General features: G+C 44.8%; 1 protein-coding gene and 1 long non-coding RNA gene across 9 annotated transcripts; one reads left to right on the top strand and one right to left on the bottom strand.

Annotated features, from left to right (window-relative positions):
* The first annotated feature begins 187 nt into the window (after positions 1 to 187).
* LOC133042588 (uncharacterized) lies at positions 188 to 7,485 on the top strand. Of its 6 annotated transcripts, none has more exons than XR_009689527.1 (3): positions 188 to 313; positions 3,137 to 3,205; positions 6,446 to 7,485. It is a non-coding gene; the product is annotated as an uncharacterized LOC133042588 (long non-coding RNA). The 6 variants fall into 6 exon arrangements; XR_009689526.1 differs by having other exon boundaries at positions 197 to 2,064; positions 6,443 to 7,485; XR_009689525.1 differs by having other exon boundaries at positions 197 to 2,064.
* On the bottom strand, positions 4,278 to 21,612 carry LYPLA1 (lysophospholipase 1). 3 transcript variants are annotated; one of them, XM_061123312.1, is made up of 9 exons: positions 21,480 to 21,612; positions 20,442 to 20,473; positions 15,214 to 15,279; positions 13,669 to 13,716; positions 11,821 to 11,891; positions 10,774 to 10,847; positions 8,732 to 8,833; positions 7,617 to 7,751; positions 4,278 to 6,042 (listed from the first exon to the last, which is right to left on the bottom strand). In XM_061123312.1, exons 1-9 carry the CDS (start codon positions 21,546 to 21,548, stop codon positions 5,989 to 5,991), a joined length of 651 nt encoding a protein of 216 aa, XP_060979295.1. In that variant the 5' UTR covers positions 21,549 to 21,612; the 3' UTR covers positions 4,278 to 5,988. The 3 variants fall into 3 exon arrangements, with proteins under 3 accessions (XP_060979295.1, XP_060979294.1, XP_060979296.1); XM_061123311.1 differs by having other exon boundaries at positions 7,617 to 7,793; XM_061123313.1 differs by lacking the exon at positions 8,732 to 8,833 and having other exon boundaries at positions 7,617 to 7,793.
* Between the last annotated feature and the right edge of the window lie 712 nt (positions 21,613 to 22,324).

Raw genomic sequence — 22,324 nt, forward strand, 5'->3', positions numbered from 1 at the left:
GGCGGCGCTCCTCCCCCGCAGGCAGAGCCAATCGAGCGGCGCGCGCGCAGAGCAGGCGTCACCAATCGACAGCGACCAGCTGGGCCACAGGCCCGCCGGGCTGCACAGCTTCGCCGGCTGTCGTGAAAGTGGGCGGGCTGCGCGACCGAGCTTCGCGCGCGCGCCCTGCGGCCCCGCCCCCAGCCCTCCCCACTGCGGTCCCCTGGTGCCCGCGTGCCCCTGGTCTGCTGGTCTCCCGTCCACGAGCCGCGGCGCCGGCAGAGACCCCCGCCCGGGGTCCCCCAGCCCCGGCGGCTTTGGAGGATGGAACGTGGTGAGAACCCCAGCTTTTTCCCCGCCGTCGACCGCTGCCTGGAAATTGGATTTTCTATTCCCCTCAATAGATCGTTGTATCGTAAGGATGTGGCCGTTGTAAGAGTTTCCTCTTTAAAGCCGTTTGTAAATGCCGTGAGGACGGGGACCCAATCTTGTTTTGTTTCCTGACTTAGAATGTTGGACGCTGTACCTTGAATATAGTAGAATAATTGTTGACAGTAACGTTCTCATCAAGGAAATTGATGAAGGCGTTTCACCTGCTCTGAAGATAAATGAGGAAGTTGAAATGTAAGAAGCTATGACTAACAACCCAAAACCGAGGTAGAAAATCGAAATAATCAATACTGGAGAGTGTAGGCTCCTTCCGTAGGTCTTTGCCCAGCTAATACCCTGGACTACCATCTCGTGCAGTTTGCAGACATACCCCACACCCAATTTAACTATCACTAATCAAAACTCACCACCTAATAATGTTTCCTCTATACTAGGATGTCAGGTATTGTTCTAGCTCAGTTATTTGAGCGAAAGAGTAATTTGAACCATGCCCCTTTCCCTTTATTACGTTTTAGTTTTAAAATTATCTTTTCATCATTGATTCCTACTTAGGTATACACGGAGGTATTTTTTCTTCTTTTTGGGCAATTGTAAATAGTATTGTATTTTTAATTTTGGTTTTCACGTGTTCCTTGCTAGTTCCTTGACCTATAGGTCATTTTTAAACATGTTTCAGCTCCCAAGTTAGTCATGCAGCCATTGCTTGTTGATTTACCCAAATATTTTCACTCTGCCCATTCTTTGCATCTCTCCTTTCCTCTAATTAATTTTTTTTTCTGAAAGAACATGGTTCTTTCACTGTTCTTTTTTCTCATAAACTTTCTATATCAAAGTGGTTTTCTTTTGCCCTCACTGTAAAATGAGTTCACCTCTAAGTTTATCAGTTATCCTTTCTCTTCCACTTTTACGTTATTCCATTATCTTCTGACCTCTGGTGGTGGTCTTGTTAAGTGTGATATGCGACTCTTCAAGTAGGCTCTCTGGTTGCTGTTAAGATCTTTTTCTTAAAAAAAAAAAAAAATCTTTTTCTATGGTATTCAGTTTTGCTTCTCACCGTGAAATGTCTCTTTAGAGACTTTGGGTTTTGTTTTTTTTTTAATTAATTTATTTTTTTGGCTCCGCTGGGTCTTGGTTGTGGCACACAGGCAGGCCGCGTGTCATGTGGGATTTCAGCTCCCTGCCCAGGGATGGAACCCACATCCCCTGCATTGAAAGGCAGATTCTTAACCACTGGATCACAAGGGAAGCCCCTAGAGCCTTAGTTTTATTTCTTCTGTTTGTAACTCATGTTGCTTCCTGACTCTGAGATTTCTTACCTTTCCTGAAGTCTGGAAAAATGTCAAGTCATTTTATCTTCAAGTATTGCTTCTCTGCCATTCTGTGTTCTGCAACTTCCCGTGAAACTTTAGGTTGGACCTCTTCATTTTCCTTTTCCAGTCTCTCACCCTTCCTTTTGCTCCCTCGAATTTCTTCTAATGAGTTTCTTTCATACATAGTTTTATGCATACAAGTCTTCTGTGTTTAATATACAATTTAACTCATCTGAGTATTTTTTGTAGGTCATATATTACAATTCAAACTCAAGAACAAGGTGTGTGGGGTTTCAGTTTGGGAAGCTGATTAAAGTTCTGGAGGCATACGGTGGTGACGGTTGCACACGCTACTGAACTGTATACTTTGAAAGTGATTAAAATGGTAAATTTTGCTATATTTAACCACAATAAAAAAAAAATCTGAATAAAAAAAAGTATATCAAGGCTGGCCTGCTCTCCTCCTGTCCTTACCGGCTTTACCCCTGCCCTAGTCATGCTGTGTAACCTGTTTTATTAGATTCTTCACATCCTTCTCACATATGGGTTTCTTTTTTTTAATGCAAATCCTAGCCTGGTGAAATATATGGTTGTTATTTTCTCCACCCCTTTGTGTTTCACATTTCTTCATCAATAATGTATTCTGAATCCTTTCCAAATTAGTTTTTTTTTTTTTTTTTTTTTTAACAGCTGTGTAACAATCCATTGTACAGGTGAAGAGTAATTTATTTAGCTGGGCCACTTTTATTCCACATGGGGTCGTTTCAAGTATTTTACCCCATCATAAATACCATCATAAATAATCCTTCTCCGTGAAGATTTCTCACTTGAGTGTTTATTTCTACAAGTTTTCTTTTTCAAACCTGCGTTTTCTGACACTGTGTCCTTTCACCTGTCTGTTCTTTTCTCTGGTTGGTCGAACTCTCTCACCATCACTCTCTTCTCGTCCCGAGAACCCAGTGATCCCTCTGCCTTCTGTGTCACCTGGTACTCACCTGTGCACGTAGTTCTCTCATCAGGTTTGTCCTTTAGGGGTGTTGAGCTTTACTTTTGGCAGGGCTAACTAACCAACCTGGGCTGAGAATACATCACTGTCTATGGGAGAATCTGTTTGCCTCTTCCAGGTACCAGAGGGGCAGACCCAGTCCCAGGAAAAAAAATTTTTTTTTTTGGCTGCACCCTGAGACTTGTGGGATCTTAGTTCCCTGACCAGGATTTGAATGAACCCTGGCCACTGGCAGTGAAAGCGCAGAGTCCTAGCCACTGAACCACCATGGACCTTTCCAGGGAAATTCTTGTTCATTAGAAGCTTATGTGTTTCCAGGCCACATTAATAGTACAAATTCCGAATCCAAGTATCTGTGAAGAGAGCTTCTGGTTTCAAGGGAAGGGCTCCCCCTTTTTTTGCTGTCTGAGTCCAAGCAAAGATAAGACAAATTTCTCCTATCTCTTCCCAGGAGTCAGATTTTTCTCTGGTTCACCCTGTGACAGAGTGGAGCCCCTGAAAGTATGCCTGTTTCTTCATGGTGAGTTATTTCTGAGCCCCCAAATTAGGTGTGGCTTGTGTGGGGTTTAGGTTCCTTTTTGGTTCTTCCTGAGCATTGGAGGATGCAATTTATTTAGGGCAAGCTGAATTTTACCCGAATCTATTAGGCATTACTAGGTGTTCTGAATATGAAACAAGTTTTTTTTTTTTTTTTTAATGTTTAGAAGCATTTAAATTACCTCCCGGGGCACAGGGCATGAGTCCCCCGGCAGGGGACTACAGGGTAAGGAAAACAGGTCATTTTGAACCCTGGCTTCTACACACATCAGCTCTGGGACCACGGGCAAACACTTCATCTCTCCAAATGTATTTCCTCTTCTGGAAAATGAAGATAAAGTTGATGTGAGGACTATATGAACAAAAGATATAAAATGCCTAGTACAGTGCCTGCCTGGAATGGATTAAGTACTTAAGTTTTAGTAAAACACTGTTGTTACCTGTAGATAGACATAAAACCCCATGCTTGGACCACATCTATTTTTGAGCCATGAGTTTCAAAAGGATGGTGAAATCAAAGGTGATCACATGAAATAAGCCACTGCTGTGGAGGATAATTCTAAGAAAGAGCTAAAGCTTGAGACAAGATTTCAGCACAGAACTCTCATAAGTAGGAAGGTCACCCTCAAATGGAACAAGCAGCCTCACAAAAAGGTGAGCTGGTCACTTGATTCAAAATCAAAAGCCGAAGGACTGTTTAAAAGACAGACAGGATTCCTTTACAGGGAAAAGAAAGAAATCAGCAGTGAAGTAAAAGGAGAAAAAACCCACTTGGATAACTGATTTATGACACTAATTTAAAAATCCCCTGAAACTATTTGAAAGGAGAAGACAGAAGGAGACACCACAGAAAACTTCAATAGGCCGGGAACCCTGAAGATCAAATGAGATTTTTTTAGCTCATTAGCACTGGCTCCCACTTGGTTCCACTCCATTAATCTGCTGTCTCTACCTGTATTCCTGTGACTGGATCATCGTCTTCCTCCTTTTCTGTACAGCCATTCCAAGGCAAACTCAAAAGTCAAAGATATTCCAAAGAGCCAGTCACAGCAAAGTCAGAATTCAATTTTATTTCACATTGATAGAAACCGTGAAAAAGATTTACATTTTCCCATATTACAGCCCAGCATTTCAACGGAATATTTCTTGCCATAAGTTAGATCTTGCTGATTTGTGTCAGTGAAACAACAGTTTATATTCTTCAAGGTAAAGCAAGATGACTTAGTAAATGATTGTTTAAAAACTGTGAATCCAGACATAAACATATGGCTTCATTATTCACATGCTCTATATAGTCCATACCAAGCCATTTCCATCATCAAATAGCACCCATTTATGAAGATGCCATCCTAACACTGTCCTAGTCAGCTTGAATACAGCAGAAAAATGAACACCAGTTCAGAAATGTCAAGTGTACATTTTTGCTATGTATTAAACTGTGGTGACTACACCATATGTATTGAGTTCTGACTAACTTTTGTTACCCATAAATTTATCTTCAAGTAATTTTAACCGATAATTTGAAAAATCTAATTATTTAAAATCAAATAATTGCTATTTTTACATTTGCACAAAAGCTAACTTAAAAAGATCATTTGACTACAGTGAAAATTTTAAATGAGTCTGTTGGCAGAGAAGAGTAAAGCAAAATTTTTGAAAGGATTGTTCATTTCCTACAGCAGTTGGTTTCAAACATATGTGCAGAATAAGTAAATGCTATGAGGAGAATCACCTTAGAGCAAATCATCTTAGAGATTACAGTTTTTAAGATCAGTTTTAAATATTCCAGAACATACTAGAATATGAACTAACTATTCTTTCAGTTAATTACAGGAAAATACAGCCAAAGAATTATTTTCATTACCTGCACTGAAGATTCTAGTAACTCTGCAGGTCCAAAATGTGGACTAAACTCCAGTTTAGGAAGTAGTGTACAAACTCTGAAGGGATGTCAGGTTTCTTTCTATAACTATCAATACATTTTTACTCCATCACGTCTGTGATTCAGAATGTCAAATTACAGCATATATTGACTGCGGGTCTATTGCAAGGAGGCAATATTTGGTCTGTTATGAAGGATAAAAAGAAGAAAGAACATATTTCTAGAGAGGAAAAAAGAATATTAAATACAATAGAAATTATATTCAGCAAAGAAAAACCTGGTCCCCAAAATAAAAGGGCCATTAATTCAAGAGAGCAATATTACTCTTTATGGACACTTAGAAGCATTATCCCTCTTATAAGGAATAATGTAATAACACCTCATTCTTAATATGTATTATAATCATTAAGTATATACGAACACATATATAAAAATATGGATACTGCATGGTGACTAAGTAATTTGGGGATATGTCCATAGTCTTAAGTCACAGCACGTATAAACCCTTTATGTCTTAACTGCTCATTTACACCTGAACAAGTTTTCATTAAGCATACTAGTAATTTTCAAGTGATATAGTAAAAAAAAAAGTCTGGTTGCAGTATTTTATGATTTTGCTGAATTACTTTTGGGAGAAGAAGCTGGCTGCTTCACCTATTTTAATACTAGTGTATCCTGGATCATATCATACAAATACATATAGAGAAATGTCAAAGATCATACATTTCCCACGAGGAGATTTATTTAGTCTGTGTCATTGGTGTGTATTTGCAAAACGTTTTAACACTGCAAACATTAGAGGTTTCAAGGTCGGGCACAGGAAGAAGTGTGTGCTCCACTGGACAATGCTGGTGTGCACTTCTACACAAGGCCTCTTGGCGGCGTCAGTCAATGGGAGGTAGGAGCCTATCAATGAACTGCTTGATGTCCATCATTTCCTGTTTGGAATAAAGAGGTCTGATAAGCAGTTTCACAAATCAGAAATGAAATCCCCACTAAATTCCGCTAACTGAATCCACAGTATACACAGAGAAGGTGAAACCACAGTTTTACTATAATTACATAAAAAGTGGTGACAGAGAAATGAAGCACCAACAGAAATTTAGGAACACTTCCTACGATGATAGTGATGATTGTATTAATACATTCAATGACTGCTCTCGTGTTATGAAGTCCCAGGTACGCACTTTTCCCCACTGGGGGTGGAGAGGGGGAAGGGGGTTGAGAAGTGACTATAACCACATGCAGAAGACATGGTACGCACACACAGCTACTGTCAACTCAGCGTCAGTGCCCAGCTTCTAACACACCCCCACTAAAACGATGATGTTATACCAGCAGCACCACACACTGTGCCTTCATGAGGACTCACACACAACCAGCCACCCGAAGGAGGGAGGGCAGGTGCCCAAGACAGGCCTGGAGAGCCGTGGAAGCGAGCCCATCCCCGAGGACATGGCTCCATGCCTCCTGCATGTGGCTCCGCCTTATCGCTGCCCCAGAACAGGCTCCCTACTGTTACCCCTGGTGTCTGACCTCACAGATTCACACCCCAGCACGCAGAGACCCTTCATCCGTATCACCTCCAGCCTATTGTACATCCTCTGTGGTCCCAAAGGTCCCTGCGACACCACCTCCTCCAGCCCCACCGCCTCTCACTTTCTGCCCCAAGCTGTCCATCCACTGTCCTCCCATTGGGTACCTAGGTCCCCTCCACACAAACACGGGGCCCAGGTGCACCCCCGAGCCCTCGGTGTGCTGACCCAGAGGCACTGAGTTTGGGGTCCTGGCTTGGGTGTGTGTCTGCTAAGCTCGGGTCACCTGTGACAGGATGCCTGCTATGAGGACCACCGGTTAGCCCCTCCCTCCTGGGATCTGGTTGCCAGCCTTTCCGAACTTGATACGTCATCAGGGTTTCAACTGCCTTCTCAGTCACACCTAGAGTCCTAGGTCCCCCGACCTTCTGGATAAATCTTACTACTTGCCTTCTCTGCCCTTAAAGCAAATGATTTAGCCGGGCCGACAGGTGCAAAAAATGTTAACTTGGACTGCCTTGGTGCTGAACGGTCAGTTTTTAGTCTCGGCCTTTTAGAGCCTCCGAACCTATCCTGACATCCTTCATTCTTAATAAGCAATCACCCTTCTCAGCTTTTCAGAGAACTTTTAAAAAATTTCTAATGTAACATACATCACAGTCTGCTCACTATATAGTCATTTGGATATATACCCTTCTCCCCTATTAAAAATTCTCATTTGAGTTAATCTACTTTAGATTTTAATAAAGGAATGTTTTTTGTCCTTGAATTACAATGTTTGCAGGTGGGAAGTTGATGAATGTCTGTTGAATTAAACGAAATAAACTTTGATATAAGTCCTACTAACCTATGGTTCAATGTGAATTCATTCATTAACTTCTTTAAATCCCCAAGGAGTCAGATGTTATTTATCCTAAAAATATCACATGCACAAAGTTGCAGAGGTATGCCTGTCATCACTGCTTCCTATCGTTTACCTGCTGACATGAACTGTGCATCATGCCTGCGTAGGTTCTGAAGGTCACATTGGCTGGATTCACCAATGTCTTCAGCTTCTCAGCAGTGAGAGAACCAAACATCAGGGGGACTAGAGGATCCAGGTCCCCATGGCACTGAAGAATAGAAATGTCTCTGTTCACGCCACCGATAGGGCCCTGCAGACAACACGACAAAACCGCGTTATTCACTCAAAGGGGTGGCGCGCTGTGCCAGGGGCGTACGCCCCAGAGACAGGCTTGTATCATACAAGTTCTTACATCACAGGTGACATCTGGCCACAGAAATGAAGCTCCCTCCATCCCTGTGTCCTCCAACTCTTCATTTAAAGGACATAGGATCACCCTGCTTGTATTAAATGTTTTCCTAATGAATCAGTTCCTCAAAGCACATTGTATCCGAATCATACATCCAGTGTCTGGACTCGGTATGTTTTAGCTCAATCATGTTCTCAGCTCTTACTTGATTTAAATAAGAAGGTTAATAAACAACACTTACTATGTGCAAGACACGAAAGAGTTACTATATATATATATATATATATATATATACATACAAGGAGAAAAAAAACACTAGATTTAAAGATGAATTTGAAAATGTCCTTATCCCTTGGGTATACTATGTGTTGCTTTACTTGGTTGAGTATTTAAAAATTACATTCTGTGGCAAAATTGTGCTATCAAGCAGTGAGCATACTGAGCATTCCAAAAACATTATTTTTTTTTCAAAAACATTATTTCTATGTATTAAAAACAGCCCTAATTTTTAATATAAATCTTACAGTGTACCAAAGACATCAAATATAGAATTCATGACAGCAGAGACTTCTTTCTTTCTTGTTTTAAGGACTCACTCATTTCTTCCATTTCCTGCAACCCACAGTAAAGGCAGTGTAGTGTGCAAATAAAGTCTAAATAAATACATCACAAAGTAAACAGATACTTTCTGTACTTTCAGCTCAATTTGTTGTGAACCTAAAACCGCCCTAAAAATGTAAGTTTATTGCTACTGATAATAAGCTAACATGAGGCTGTTCCCAACAATATCTGCCATCTCAGAGCCCAGCGCCGCCCCGCTGCACGCGTGCGCCAGGCACCTGTGGAAACGAAGCCCGCAGTGGCAGCCAGCAGCTGAGAGCGGTGACCCCGGCCAGCTTCTGCTGTGTGGTCAGAGCCGTGTACAGAGATAAAGCTCCTCCCTGGAGAGACAACAGGCGGAATCAGTGGGACGGATCTGCTGCCAAGAGCAGGGGAAGGGATTCTTGTTATCAATACAGTCTGTTAGAAAAAAAGTCACACAGGATGGCTGACATCTAATGAAATTAGGCAAACTGGTAGAAACACACACATACCCCAGCAGCAAGTCCTCCAGGACTTGACTCTCCACCCTGAAGACAGTCATGAGACCCCAGTGATGCCCCAACCAGCCAAGACGCAGTTTGAAGAGCAGAGTTCACGGCTGCCCTGACAATGCCTGAACGGTAGTCCAAATTTATAGTCACTACCCTCTCTGCAAAGTCTTGCGTAGAAAATCAAATCTGGTCTTAAACTGGTATTACTTTCCAAAACAAGAAAACAGGATGATAAGGGCTCTCTGGGGAGGACACCTCGGGAGCACTGGCCGGCAGCTCACAACGCCCCCCGCCCCCCGCCTAGGCCTGGAGCCTGCGTTCACTCTGGCCCACAGCTTCCAGGGCCACACGAAGACGTGAGAGCCTTTCTCATCTGAGAAATTCACGCTCTGTGTGGCTGGAACCGTAACATACAAGCTCAAGAATGGGAAAAGCGAGAGGAAGTACAGGCCAGCCACAGATGGCGAGGCAAGTGAGGCTGACGGCAGAGAGGCAGATGCGGGGTGGGGGGGCTACCCGAGTCCGAGCTGCCTCCGGGCGCCTGGCTTCATTCTCATCGCTGGCTTCTGGGATGTGACCCCAGACTTGTAACTTACTCTTTCTTGCCTAAGGTGTTAGGATCTCGTTTCTGTCTGCTCTAACCAACAGATCTCATCGACAGACTTCTGAACCAAGCGTTCACCCTATAACTACATTTATGTCACAGGGCGTGCAGTGCAATGTACATTACCCGTGACTTCCAACAAACACCACATCAGCAGCACGTCTTTTTACTGTATCATATCAACAACCTGCATTTCCACGGAATTCTAACTTCTAAATGATTCCAGAGTTCCGACACTGCCCTAATTCAGGTCGTCTGGACACTAAATTGTTGCCTTGAAGGATTTACAGATTGGCAGTGAGGGTGCTTTGGGGAATGGGGTGTGACATGGCAAACAGGTGATGAGCTGAAATTAAGATGTAAATGTGAGTATGTCGTAACTGTAGAAAAAGTACCGCAGGTGGGAGAAAAAGTACAGGAAGAGAAGAAAGATGCCAAAAGTAAACATCATACACTTTTATCTAAAACCTGTTCTGCATGACAAGAAAGAAGAGGACAGAAGGACATCACCAAGACTGACATTGCTCCCCTCGCCAGAACCATCTACTCCAGAACGGGAACCTCAGAGGGATCCTCGAACACAGGGTGCAGCTAAGCACCCCCGCCCTTGGGAAAAGCACAGACGCAGCGGTGGTCAGCAAGCGGCCGGCGCAGCCCCCCGACTGGGGTCCCCTTGCTGGGGCCCCTACCCTGATCCTGCCTGACTGGGATTCCAGGGGGTCTGTGGGGCTCGACCACTGAGAATTTGTATGAAAAAAAAGGAAGGAATTTTCTCTTCTTTGACCTTATTTCCCGTCAGTCATCTCCTGGGACAGGGCCTCATACCTGTGTTTCAGCAGTTTTATCTAGAGGGGCACACACTGTTGACTGAGATACAGCTACGTGTGCGCTGTGGTTACTCGAGAAAAATATATTCCAGGCTCCAATTGATTTCTTTAATAAACTGACTTTCAAGTCGTAATCTATGGAGTGAAGCCTATCACTGAGAGAGAAAACTAGAAAAGGAGAAGAGCAGGGCATATGCTCTAGTCATTCTTCCCAGTCCATCCAAACTTAATTCAGCATTAAAGGTAAGGAGTACATCACATTCTGTAACATCTCTAAAAACAGGACTCCCATAAAAAAAGGATCAAGACTTCTAGACAAATACACTGATGAAGCACCACCCAAACTTTTATCTTACCTGAGAAAATCCTCCCAAAATAATTCTGTTAGAAGGAATGCCGTTCTTCACCTCTTGATCTATCAAAGCCTTTACTAAAAATAACATAAAAAATAAGATCACCAAAAATTAAATCACCAATACTTTCAAAGATAAGTCCACGGATGTGCTTTTCCATTATTAATTTTTTCCTATTTAAATTGTATCAGTGTATTAAAGGTCAAAACAAGTGAAAAACTTGAAGCACTCTCTTAAAACACAAAATTAGAATGTATTTTCAACAACTCAATTTTGTAGGCACTGCTTAAACTGTTTAATTATTTGTTACATGATTTGTAAAGCAGTTTTTTCTTTCATCAATGTAGAGGGATATGAATATTCCTTTATCTACGGTCTATTCTGCTCATATACATTCTATAGTTTTTTCTCTCCAATGAACCCCAGGCATTTGTACCTAAAAGCTGTTATTTTAAAATCATAGATAGTTAAGTACTTTACATGGGTCATGATTTACAGTGCTTGTATAATTTACGTTATTATTTAAAAACCCCAAACACAGTATTAATTTTCCCTATAGCCAGTAAATAATGTGGTGGGGGGCTGTGGGAAACAGATGAATTCTTTTGTTTCTGCAAAATATTTCAACACATATCACTAACTACATTACTCGGTAACTCCCTATAATTCCATTTTTCTTTATAATACTATAAGAATAACTGCACCTTTTTACAAATTTACCTCCTTTCACTTTTGATATATATGTAAGAGTTTCACCTTTTTAAGATGAAAATTTCCAAATTTAACTGGCCGCAAGTATGAGATACTCTGTGACTTTCTCCATTTGCCTGCATCAATGAAAGCAAATGATGCATCTGACAGCACTCAAGTTTGATAAAACGCCATCCCTCCCCATCCACCTCATCTTCATGGACCGTAATTAACAGTCAAACAAGGTAAGAGTGATCAGAAAAGAATGGCATAGTGCCACCACCTGAGTTTAGACAGTTGCATAGTTTTCATCAACAAAAATACAACAACCAAATCTACTATAAAACTTTTCTTACTTACCATTTTCTGCTGCCTGTTTAATTCCAGTTTCATCCTCCAGTGAATCTGGCGAAAGCCCAATAATGTCAAACCTGGAAAACAAAGCAAAGTCCTAAAAGAATTGTTTGATTCTAAGAATATATACCTTTGATAAGAAGAGGGTAACTTCAGAGAAAAAAGGCTAACCAGAAATATTCTCTAGAACTTTAAATTCAAACTAAACTGTTTCTGGGCTTCCCAGATAGCTTAGATGGTAAAGAATCCACTTGCCAATGCAGGAGACACAGGAGACATGGGTTTGATCCCTGGATCAGGAGGATCCCCTCAAGAAAGGCATGGCACCCCACTCCAGCATTCTTGCCTGGAGAATTCCAAGGACAGCGGAGCCTGGTGGGCTACAGTCCATGGAGTCACAAAGAGTCAGATACAACTTAGCGACTAAATGACAACAACTGTCTCTGCAGGCCAAACAGTCAACTTAAATGTGTGAATCTGACATCCTGTGAGTTCCTTTTGCACTAAGTAGACGCAGATTCTATTAGAAAATCACTGTCACATTATTTAAAGTTAGAACCTGCAGAATGACCTAGTCCAACCTGACACCTGGGGGAGGAATCTTCAGCCCTTGAGACACCCGAATAGATACCATCTCCTCACTTCCCCCTTGTCATCCTAAGTCCACTGGCTGGAAAGCCCTGCACCAGCGCGGCACCTCGCGTGCAAGGCCCGCACCTGCTGCACAAGGCCCTTGGGCCACCTCCATCATAGTCTGGAGAGCCTGTCCCCACTCGACCCTGAATCTGGGTCTGCCCTGCTATCCACTATGTGCTCAGACTACGGTCAGGAGCAACGTGAGGTGGAAGTCTTGGTGCCAGACAGGGATTCTGTCAGAGAGGGAAGACAGAAGAACCAGAGGCCAGCATGGCCAGGAACCAGTGAGAGTCGCCAAGGAATCTCCCACAGACACGGATGAACGTTCAGGTGGGTTAGAGCGGGTGGGACAAGCAGAGGATAAGGTGGCAACACGCTGGAGTCCCCACGACGTCTTGGCGGAGTGTGGAGACAGGGGAGCAAAGAAGCAGGAACAAGTATGCCTGCTGCTCAGGTCTGGGCTAAGTGCCTTCGGAGATGGGGCGGCTCCAGGTGGCAGGGCCCAGGGGAGGTGTGGGTGCCTGGGGCTAGAGAGGAGAAGGTCAGTGGGAAGAGAGGAGTCCTGGAAGCGACAGCCACTCAAGGCTGTGAACGGGCCACGGACATCGGATCCCCGACTCACCGGAACGGCAAGATGTCGGCAGGAGCTGGAGGAAAAAGGAAAACAGGACCCGGGGGTCGGAGTCGTCATTTCTGAGCAGACCCGAGGGACCCAAGGACAGGGATCTCAGAGCAGCAGGAAGAACGCGTGGCCTGGAGGCAGCTCAGAGAACAAAGGAGCGACTGTGAAGCACACGGGGAACGCCTGGCACCCTGAAGACCCCCAGAGGCCTCATCAGGAAGTGGTCTCCCTGCACACCCGCCAGCCTGCCAGGAAGCTAAGGCGGGAAGTGGATGCCCCGTCTGGTCACAGCAGTCAGCAAAGGTGTGTCGAGCGGTGAGAGAGACTCAGCAGCATTTCTACCCACCCATCCCCTCCTCTTTCTCCACCTGCTGCCGCAGCTCCATAAGTGTACCCCTAAATCTAAAACATGAGAACTAAGACAGTGAAATAAAGGTTACATTTCACTTTAGAACTTTGCAACTTAAAGACAGTTCATTAAAAATTGCTGTATGCAAAAGCACTTCTGATTAAAACAAAACAAAAACTTACAAAAAACAAAAAACACCCTAAGTAGAAGTAAAAAGTTCTTAGTAAATAAGTGAAGTCTTACTTACCATGATGGCATAGCCATATTCATATTTAATGTTACAGGCATAATCGGCCTACATGGGGAAGAAAAAAGAAAATCAAGAATAATACACTGAAGCACAGAACCTAGTCAACACCATCTATTGCAGATAATTACTTGAGGCTCACACAACATCGAGTGTGCAGTTTTAAACAGACGATCTGTTTAGCTGCACACACACCAGTACAACTCTGTGCTCCACTCTCTCCAAATGGTTCTTGAGACAAGAGCGGCCACTGGGATGGACTAAAGTTGGCAAGCAAATATCTTTCTTTATCAACACCTTTACTCGATACTTTCAGACCAGACGTGAGCAAGAAAACAGTGACCAACATGGCTGGAAATGTCTGAGACTGGCTAAGGGGTGAGGGATGCAAGCAATTTACTGCACAGAAAAGGTAATGTCGATTCCCGTAGGCTCCAATGACATGTGTGCTGATTTTCTAGTTCTTACCTGCTTACAAGACCTCTAAATAAATAAGGGAAACATAAGCTTTGCCTGAGTGTCCATTATACCCAACTCAATTCTGTGCTGACAATGTTGGACCACCTGCCTGAAGCCAGGTACCAAAGGAGAGAGGAAGAGATTCACTCTAACTGCATCCCACCACCATCCTCCTTACTGGAGAAACAAGTCCACCTTAGATGTCACAAAATCTTAGCGAAATTTCCTTGAGGACATAAACTTGCTTCCCTAGGTTCAAAGATAGGTTTACACCAAATTCAATCTGGGGGCCAAAAACAACAGAGCAGAAATTCCAGCAGCATCAAGAATTCTGTCTCTGGCCTGAGTCATTAATAAGCACACGGCAACTCTGGCCACAGTCTATGGCTGTCACCGACAACAGTTAAGATGAAGCCTGAACTACAGGAAAAGAGGAGGAGGGAACCTTTTCTCACTTAGTCTCAGATATTCTTCCTCTTTCACATTTATCGACTCTGCTGCTACGACCACTTCCGAGGCTGAACTACTGACCAGTCAGCACACATATCATCCCACCGGCTTCTCCACGGCTACCACTCCTCAGCATCCTCTGATCTAAGGCCTGCTCATCTCAGGGACTTTCTGAATTTGCTCAAAACTTACCAGTATCTTTTGGACACCTACAAACATTTTCAGGATTCAAAGCCAAATCTAACAGACTCCAAAGTCTGTATTCTCTCTGTGCTGCATCACACTGTCTCTAATTGATGGAATTTGGAAGGGTTTTCAAGGTAGTCACAAATCTGACAGGTAAATCCCCCTCAGCGACAACTCATGGATATCCTCAGAGCTTAATAGGTATCTGTGTATCTACAGGAATTTTTCTGGCTGTGAGTTCAATCGATCTCCAAGGGAGCATTATTTTAAATTTCACAATTAAAAAAAGGAAGAAAAATTCAAGGTCAACAGGTCACATTTATGTTTTAAAGAACTTACTAATCTTTAGTTTGAAGCTGAACATATAAGTGCTTTTCTGGAAAAGTAAAGCTATCATGATGCTTCCTCTCTGGACTCTGAATTGCAAGCCTGAAAACTGGAAACACTTACGCATGTGGGCAGATGTATTTGATGTGGGCGCTTCTGATCCCAGCGAAGGCTTCTGCCCATCCATGCCTGGAGGAGAAGTAACGCCATTAGATACTGTTTTACAGTCCAGTTAGTTAGTAACAGAATAAATACTTATATTTGTAAGGATAAATTTTAACCCCTCAAAAAATAATTGCCAACCTAGAAATAACCCAAAGCATACGATTTCAGCTTTACTGTGAGAAAATCTCTCAAGGTTCCTAGAGAGCAGTGTTTTCTCTTTCATATACTTCACTGGGCTTTCAAATCTACAAAAGTGTATTTTTTAAAACTCTATAATCTTCCAACCATGTGCCTAACAAAATAGCCAAGACAGATGATATAATTCATTCTATACGAAGAAAAAACCCTCAGAGGGGTAAAGCAACTGTCTGCTATCTCTCTTTTGCTACTATACCATCAACTTTAACATTCGCTCCTTGTGCAAATGTGGACATATGTATGTTCAAAATGGAGTAAGAGAAAAACTAGAAAAATATAAACGTCATCAAAATCTTTCCAGCCAGAAATGAACAGTTAATCTTTTTACATATTTTCTTCCAAGTTCTGCATGCTATCACTGGAGAGGTAAACACAGATTTAACAAGAATGGGGTCACACTACAAACGCACAGCTCCCTACTTGCTTACACTTGATGTTACCTCTAGTACTTTCTACATGTTACCTCTGTGTGCATGCTCAGTAGCTTAGGTCATGTTCAATTCTTTGTCACCCTATGGACTGTGGCCTGCCAGGTTCCTCCGTCTATGGGATTCTCCAGGCAAAAACACTGGAGTGGGTTGCCATACCCTCCTCCAGGGGATCTTCCCGACCCAGGGATTGAGCCTGCGGCTCCTGCATTGCAGGCGGATTCTTTACCACTGAGCCACCAGGGAAGCCCCGTTTCCTCTGCTAAAGGGTAAAATAAAAGTAACTTAAGCCTTTTTTTGGATAAAATAGTTTTGAAATAAACGTTAACTGCTTTTCTGTTAACTACTTCTCCATTTTAATCCACCTTCCCCAAAAGTGTTAAGGACAAAGAAACCTCACAGGAAGGGCCAACACAGACAGGACTGAAAACGATACTGTAGACTGCCAGTGAATACACACAGAATGAAGGAATTTTTTAGAAGATCACTATTTGGCAGCCATCACAATAACAGATCCAGAGAGCAATCATTAATGGATGCTAAATCCAGAGGTGAAAAATGGATGAGAAACAGACATTTTCATGAAATCAAAGCATCTCCCCATAAAATACTTTTTAAGTACAATTATACTAATTTTACTCTGGAGACACTTGGTAGACATTATCTTAACCAGGTAGTGAAACATAAAATCATCATCAGAGGCACAAAAATCAACCCAGTGTGGGCCCGGGACCCGCATGGCACCCTCTGTGGTGTCCCTACCAAAAGCGAAAAGTCACATAAGCCAGACTGAGGGCCACCCCACCCAGGAACTGATCTGTCGGGGAGAAGGGTCCAGGTCACCAAAGCTAAGAAGATGGACCGATCCAGACTGAAGAAGCCTTGGGAGATGTGACAGCTCAACCTGACCAGCTCACTTGTGCTCTGGACCCACAAAGGACACTGCTGGTCAGAGCAGGGGGATGCGACTGTGGACAGTGGGTTTGACGGGAGCTTTGGGTCAACACGAACGGCCTGACTGATGGGTGTGCTGTGCTTACAAAACGGCCTGACTGATGAGCACGCTGTGGCCACATGGCCGTGCCTCCTGCTTACAAAACGTACTGCAGCTCTGTGGGGTAACGTGACAATAGGCCTGAAACTTTATTCTTGAATGTGTGAGAAATGTTAACAACTGGGTAATCTGAGTGAAGGGCAAAAGGACCTCTAAATACCACTTCTGTAACTTTCATGTAAATGTGAAGTTATTTTAATAGAAGCAGCTAAAATTTTACATAAAGACAATGATGGAACGTAACCTGCTAAGTGATTCTATGAGTCCACATGACAGAAGTGAGGAGGGTCAAGCCAAAACCACCAGGGGAGTGGCAGTTAGAGAACCACGTCACAGTAACACCTGCCTCCAGTGAGAATCGCCCACAGACGGTAAAAGCCCTGGGGTGAAAGTCCGTTGTATGATTTGCATCGTCTAAAAGCACCTCCCCACGACTTGCGCTTACCGCGCAGGGAAAACATGGCAGCAGAGAAGCCCCAAAGGAAGAGACCACCTTCACCCACTGACCCGGGGTGGCATCAGTAACAGGACAGAGGACCCCATCTGGCTCCCAACGTGAGGCAATGAACGGGACTGAACCTCCATGTGAGGAAGTGCCAAACAAACCTAAACGAGGGACCAGCCCCATCCGTGCAGAAAGGTAAACATCCTGAGCACCACAGGAGCAGAGGGCCTGTCCCAGATTAAAGGAGACTCAAGCGCTGCAGCTGCTCAGGGCAGCGCGGCAGAGACTGAAGGGCAAGCAGAGAGGATTACTACAAAAGACATTACTGGGGCAGCTGCCAAGGTCTGTTAGGTAACAGGGTAGACCGATAACAACATTAAACAAGTGCTAAACTTCCTGAATCAGATACTGTTCTGTGGTTATACAGGAGACTCTGCCCGTGCTTTGGAGGTAAGTGCTAAAGTTGGGAAGTAAAGAATCATGGTACTGGCAACTTTTCCAAGTTTAGGCAAACACAGTAACATGTTAGATAGAGATCAGTAAATCTCAGTAGAAGGAATCGAGGAATCTGTTTTATTCTAGCATATGCTCAGTCACTCAGTCGTGTCCAACTCTTTGCTGGCCCTATGGACTGGTGTCCACTAGGCTCCTCTCTCCATGGGATTATCCCAGCAAGCGTACTAGAGTGGATAACCATTTCCTCCCGCAGGGAATCTTTCTGATCAGGGATCGAACCCTCGTCTCCTCTCCTGGCAGGTGGAGTCAGGAATCACTGACTCCTGAGTCACCACTGAGTCACTCAGTTACCACTGAGTCACCTAGGAAGCCCCTTTATTCTTGCAACTCTTCTATACCTTTGAGAGTATTTAAAAAAAATTTTTTTTTAATACTCTCAAAAGTGTGTATCTTTTGGGTTGTAGGATTTCAACTGATTTCATTCTCTTCTCAAATATATTTGCATCTGAATTTTTTTTTTATAAGACAAATGTAACACTCCCATAATCATAACAAAAGCTACTTTTATTTTGGAAGGAAAACTGATGTCAGGCAATATAGTGTGGACTAACACATTTTATTATACAGGTTATGCAGAGGAACACATGGTCAGATGTGTTTCTTGCAAAAGTTTTCAGAGCTTTAAACATGCGAGTGCCCAGACAGTAAAGCTTCAAAAGGAGAATAAGCCATATCACACTCCCTAGACAATAAGATAAAATCTAAGGGGCACCACTGAAAAAAATCTTTTTATATAAAAAAAAAAATCACCACCACAATAAACAGATATAAGATGAATACCAATCTCAGAAACATAAAAATGTGGGGAAAATGACATATGGGAATTGAGAAAATATGAAATTACACAGGGTCTCCCAATCTCATTTGGCCACCAAACACTTTTCGTGAGGAATCTACAGGACACAGACTGCTAGACCCAAGTTAAGACAGCACACTTTGGCTGGCCCTGCAAAAAAGAACCTTAACCAAAAAAAAAAAAAAAAAACTGCCCATTTTTATAGCAACAAACTGAATCGCTTAATCCTCTTCACCCTGCAAGTCAACCTGACAAAAGAACTTCAGTTCTCCAAAAACTATCTTAAACACTGAATTACCATTTGTCAGATCATGCTGAATTTTCTCATGTGTTAATGCAACCAGTTAAATGTCAGCTTTCTTTGGTGCTGACACCAAGAAAGTACTGTCAGAACTGAGACCTCTAATTTTTGTTCTTCAGAACTCTAATTTTTTATATAAACTTCACTCTTAGTCAAGATGTCACAGTTCCTCTCAGCCTTTACATCTCACGGTGGTCATTTTCGGCACCATCTTACTCTTAACTTCCATCTAAAGAATCTGGCTACACTGGGGTCCACAGAAAACCTTCCTCCAAATGAAGTTTTTTTCTCTTGGCCTGATTCTTCAGGCCTCAAAGCTCTTTATTGGGAAAGTTGCCGGGGACCAAGATGCTCCCTGTCAGGTAATAAAACAGGGCTTCTCCAAAAACCTCTGGATTAGATAAATAGATGGCTAAATAAATAGGAAAACAAGTCTGTCTTCTTCATAGGACTACCTGTTGACCATAAAGTCCTATAACCTTTCCCATAACTCCATGTAAGGCATGGACCTCCACTTGGGAGGCCTAAAAGGATACTAGGAATCAATCGATTTTAAGACTTAATCTAATTCAAGCCCAGTGCCTCCTTGTAAAGACTCAATAGTGTCTTGGCTCCTTTATCAAAATTTATTTGTTTCACTTTCCCTCCAATTCTGTAATTTTGTAACAATTTTAAAACCACAATTTGACTGACATTTCAAACAGATAATAGTGGATTTAAATTTTAAAAAGCTCTCTGGACATCGCTGGTGGTCCAGGGGTTAAGACTTTGAGATCTTAATGCAGGGGGGCCAGGGTTTGAGCCCTGGTCAGGGAATTAGATCCTCATACAGCAAGGAAGATCTTGGACACTGCAACAAAGATCCTGGGTCGCCACAACTAAGACCTGGCATAGCTCCCCAGCTTCCCCCCCAAAAACCTAAAAAGCTCTTGATACAGAGAAAAGCTGAGTGACAGATAAACCACAGGGCTAAAGCCATGTGCCTGATAAGCCTCCAAACAAATCTTTAAACTGCATCCCCTGCCCTTCAACTGATTTTTGAACAGAACATCTAAACTCTCACTTAGAACACTCACACTGCTAGTATCGCACTTAAAATCCACCAGTTCTTCTCAAGCTGCCCTGAAATTTCACCTCCAGAAAGTTCTCAAGTGCAGACTCTAAAAACATACCTCCCATATCTGGCATCCAGTACCCATGGCAAATCAAGGAGTTTGCAGTTTTAATATGTTCCAGAAACAGGAGTTGATGCATGACAAATTAAGAGGATGGGGGAAATTGCAGGGGGGCGGGTGGGAATCAAAAAAAAGGATTCTATCTCATGACCGGAGTGTAAGAAATATGACTAGCAGTCTTTTGTATACAATCCTAGAGTTCTTTAACAGTGAATTCTTGCTCATGTAGGGGTGCATGACCCCGTTCATCAGGGTACTAAGGATGGTACCTACCCTGTGTCTCCCAATCCATGAAGGAAGATCACCTAGAAGAGAGCAATGACTGATTAACACCCCAAGAAACCACCAGAATGTCACAGCCCCCGGCTCTGGTTAAGCTGGATGCCAGGAGTCACAGAACACTGCCTTCAGCAAGTTAATTATCTCCACAGACCTCGCTGAAGCAGCAAAAATACTTAACTTCTCTCTTTGCAGCTCCTCAGATAACTTACGTGGGGTTTTAGCACTTCTAGAGGTTCCAGTTAGACATGCTTCTGGGCAAACGATCACATTCTACAGAACACAGTTGTCTCTTTCAGGTTAGACCGTGAGTCTCACCTACACGGTAGAATTTTTCCATCACAAAAAAGGAGCTTCCCAGGGTAAAAGTTTGAGATCCTTACGCACAAGTTTCCTAAGGAGTGGCACCCCTGATCGGAAACGACACTAAACCTTCAAACTCTGAGATGAGGGGGTGTGAGGTGCGAAAATAAAGTCCTGTTCCCGGGGGCTTAAGGCCTCTCCCATCCACAGACAGGCAGAAACCTGCTCCGGAGCTGCCTGGGGCTGGGGCGCCGTCCGCTCACATGCGGGCCTGGGAGTGGGGTGCCGGGCGGGGAAGGGGCAGGGGAAGGGGCAAGGGATGGTCCCGGGGCCGGGGCGCGGGTGGGAGACTCTGGATGGGGGCGGGGGGCTCAGGATGTGGATGGGGGTTCGGGCTGCAGGTTCAGGATGGGGACAAATGGATCGGGACTGGGGACTCAGGATTGGGGACACGGGGACCAGGGCACGGGCTCAGGATGGGGACACGGGGATCTGGGCAAGGAGCTCAGGATGGGGACACGGGGATCCGGGCCGGGGGCTCAGGATGGGGATGGGGGCTCGAGGGTGGGAAAACAGCCTCCCGCTCGCCGTAACCCCGCGCCCTTAGCACACAGCCGGGCGGGGCGGCGCCCACCACCCCCGCCCGACCGCACCCGACCCCCGGCCTGGCGTCCCGCCCCTTCCCCCCGGCCCGCGGGCGCCGCGGCGCGCGCCCGCGCCCGCACTCACCGCGGCGGTGGCCTTCCGGGCGGCGGGCACGATGGCGGGCAGCGGAGCCGACATGTTATTGCCGCACATACACCGGCTCCAGCGGCCGCGCGTCGGAAGCGGAAGGCGGAGCGGGCGCCCGGCCGGGCCCAAGGGCGTGCGAGCGGCGAGTCGGGCCCGCCCACGGGCGCGCGCTCCGGCGCGTGCGCGCCCCCCCGGCCCCGCGCCGCCCGTGCCGTCCACCGGCCCCGCGCGCTCCTGCCGCCCTCCGCGCCGCTGCCCGCGCGTCACAATGTCCGGCAGAGCGGCGCCCGGTTGGCTGCGGCCGAGGGCTGCCTAAGCCGACCTCCGAGCGCGGGCCGCGCATGCTCCATGCGGGCGGCGGGCCTGGTGGGCCCGGGCGCGCGGTCACTGCTGACCCCGGGCATCGGGTCTCTGCCCTGAGAAGGTGGGGACTTGGGGTAGCTTTGGCCGCGTTTCCTTTTGGGGCCGCGCCACCGTTTACTTCGGGCGTCCGCTTCCCTCCTCTAAACTGCAGCTGGAGAGGGAAACGGTTGTCAGCGGGTTTCCACGGTTCACCGATGGGCGGATGTGGAGTTAATACTGATTTAGGCACGCGACCACAGGAGGGGGCCCGATGCTTGTCTACTACCTGGTGGGATCTGGAAGGAGCAGAGATGGGCACACTTAAAGTCAGAATGCCCTGACATTCGGAAGGTTACGATTGACCACTGGTGAAAAGCCACAACTTGAGAACTATGGTCCCGTTTTGTTTGCGGGCTCACTGAAGACTCTGTACCCTGGGACACAGCCTCAGAGCGCTGAGGAGCATCTCTGGAATGGGAGGCGTGGGTGAGGTCAGCATC

This window comes from Dama dama, chromosome 21 (assembly GCF_033118175.1).
Source record: "Dama dama isolate Ldn47 chromosome 21, ASM3311817v1, whole genome shotgun sequence".
NCBI lineage: Eukaryota > Metazoa > Chordata > Mammalia > Artiodactyla > Cervidae > Dama > Dama dama.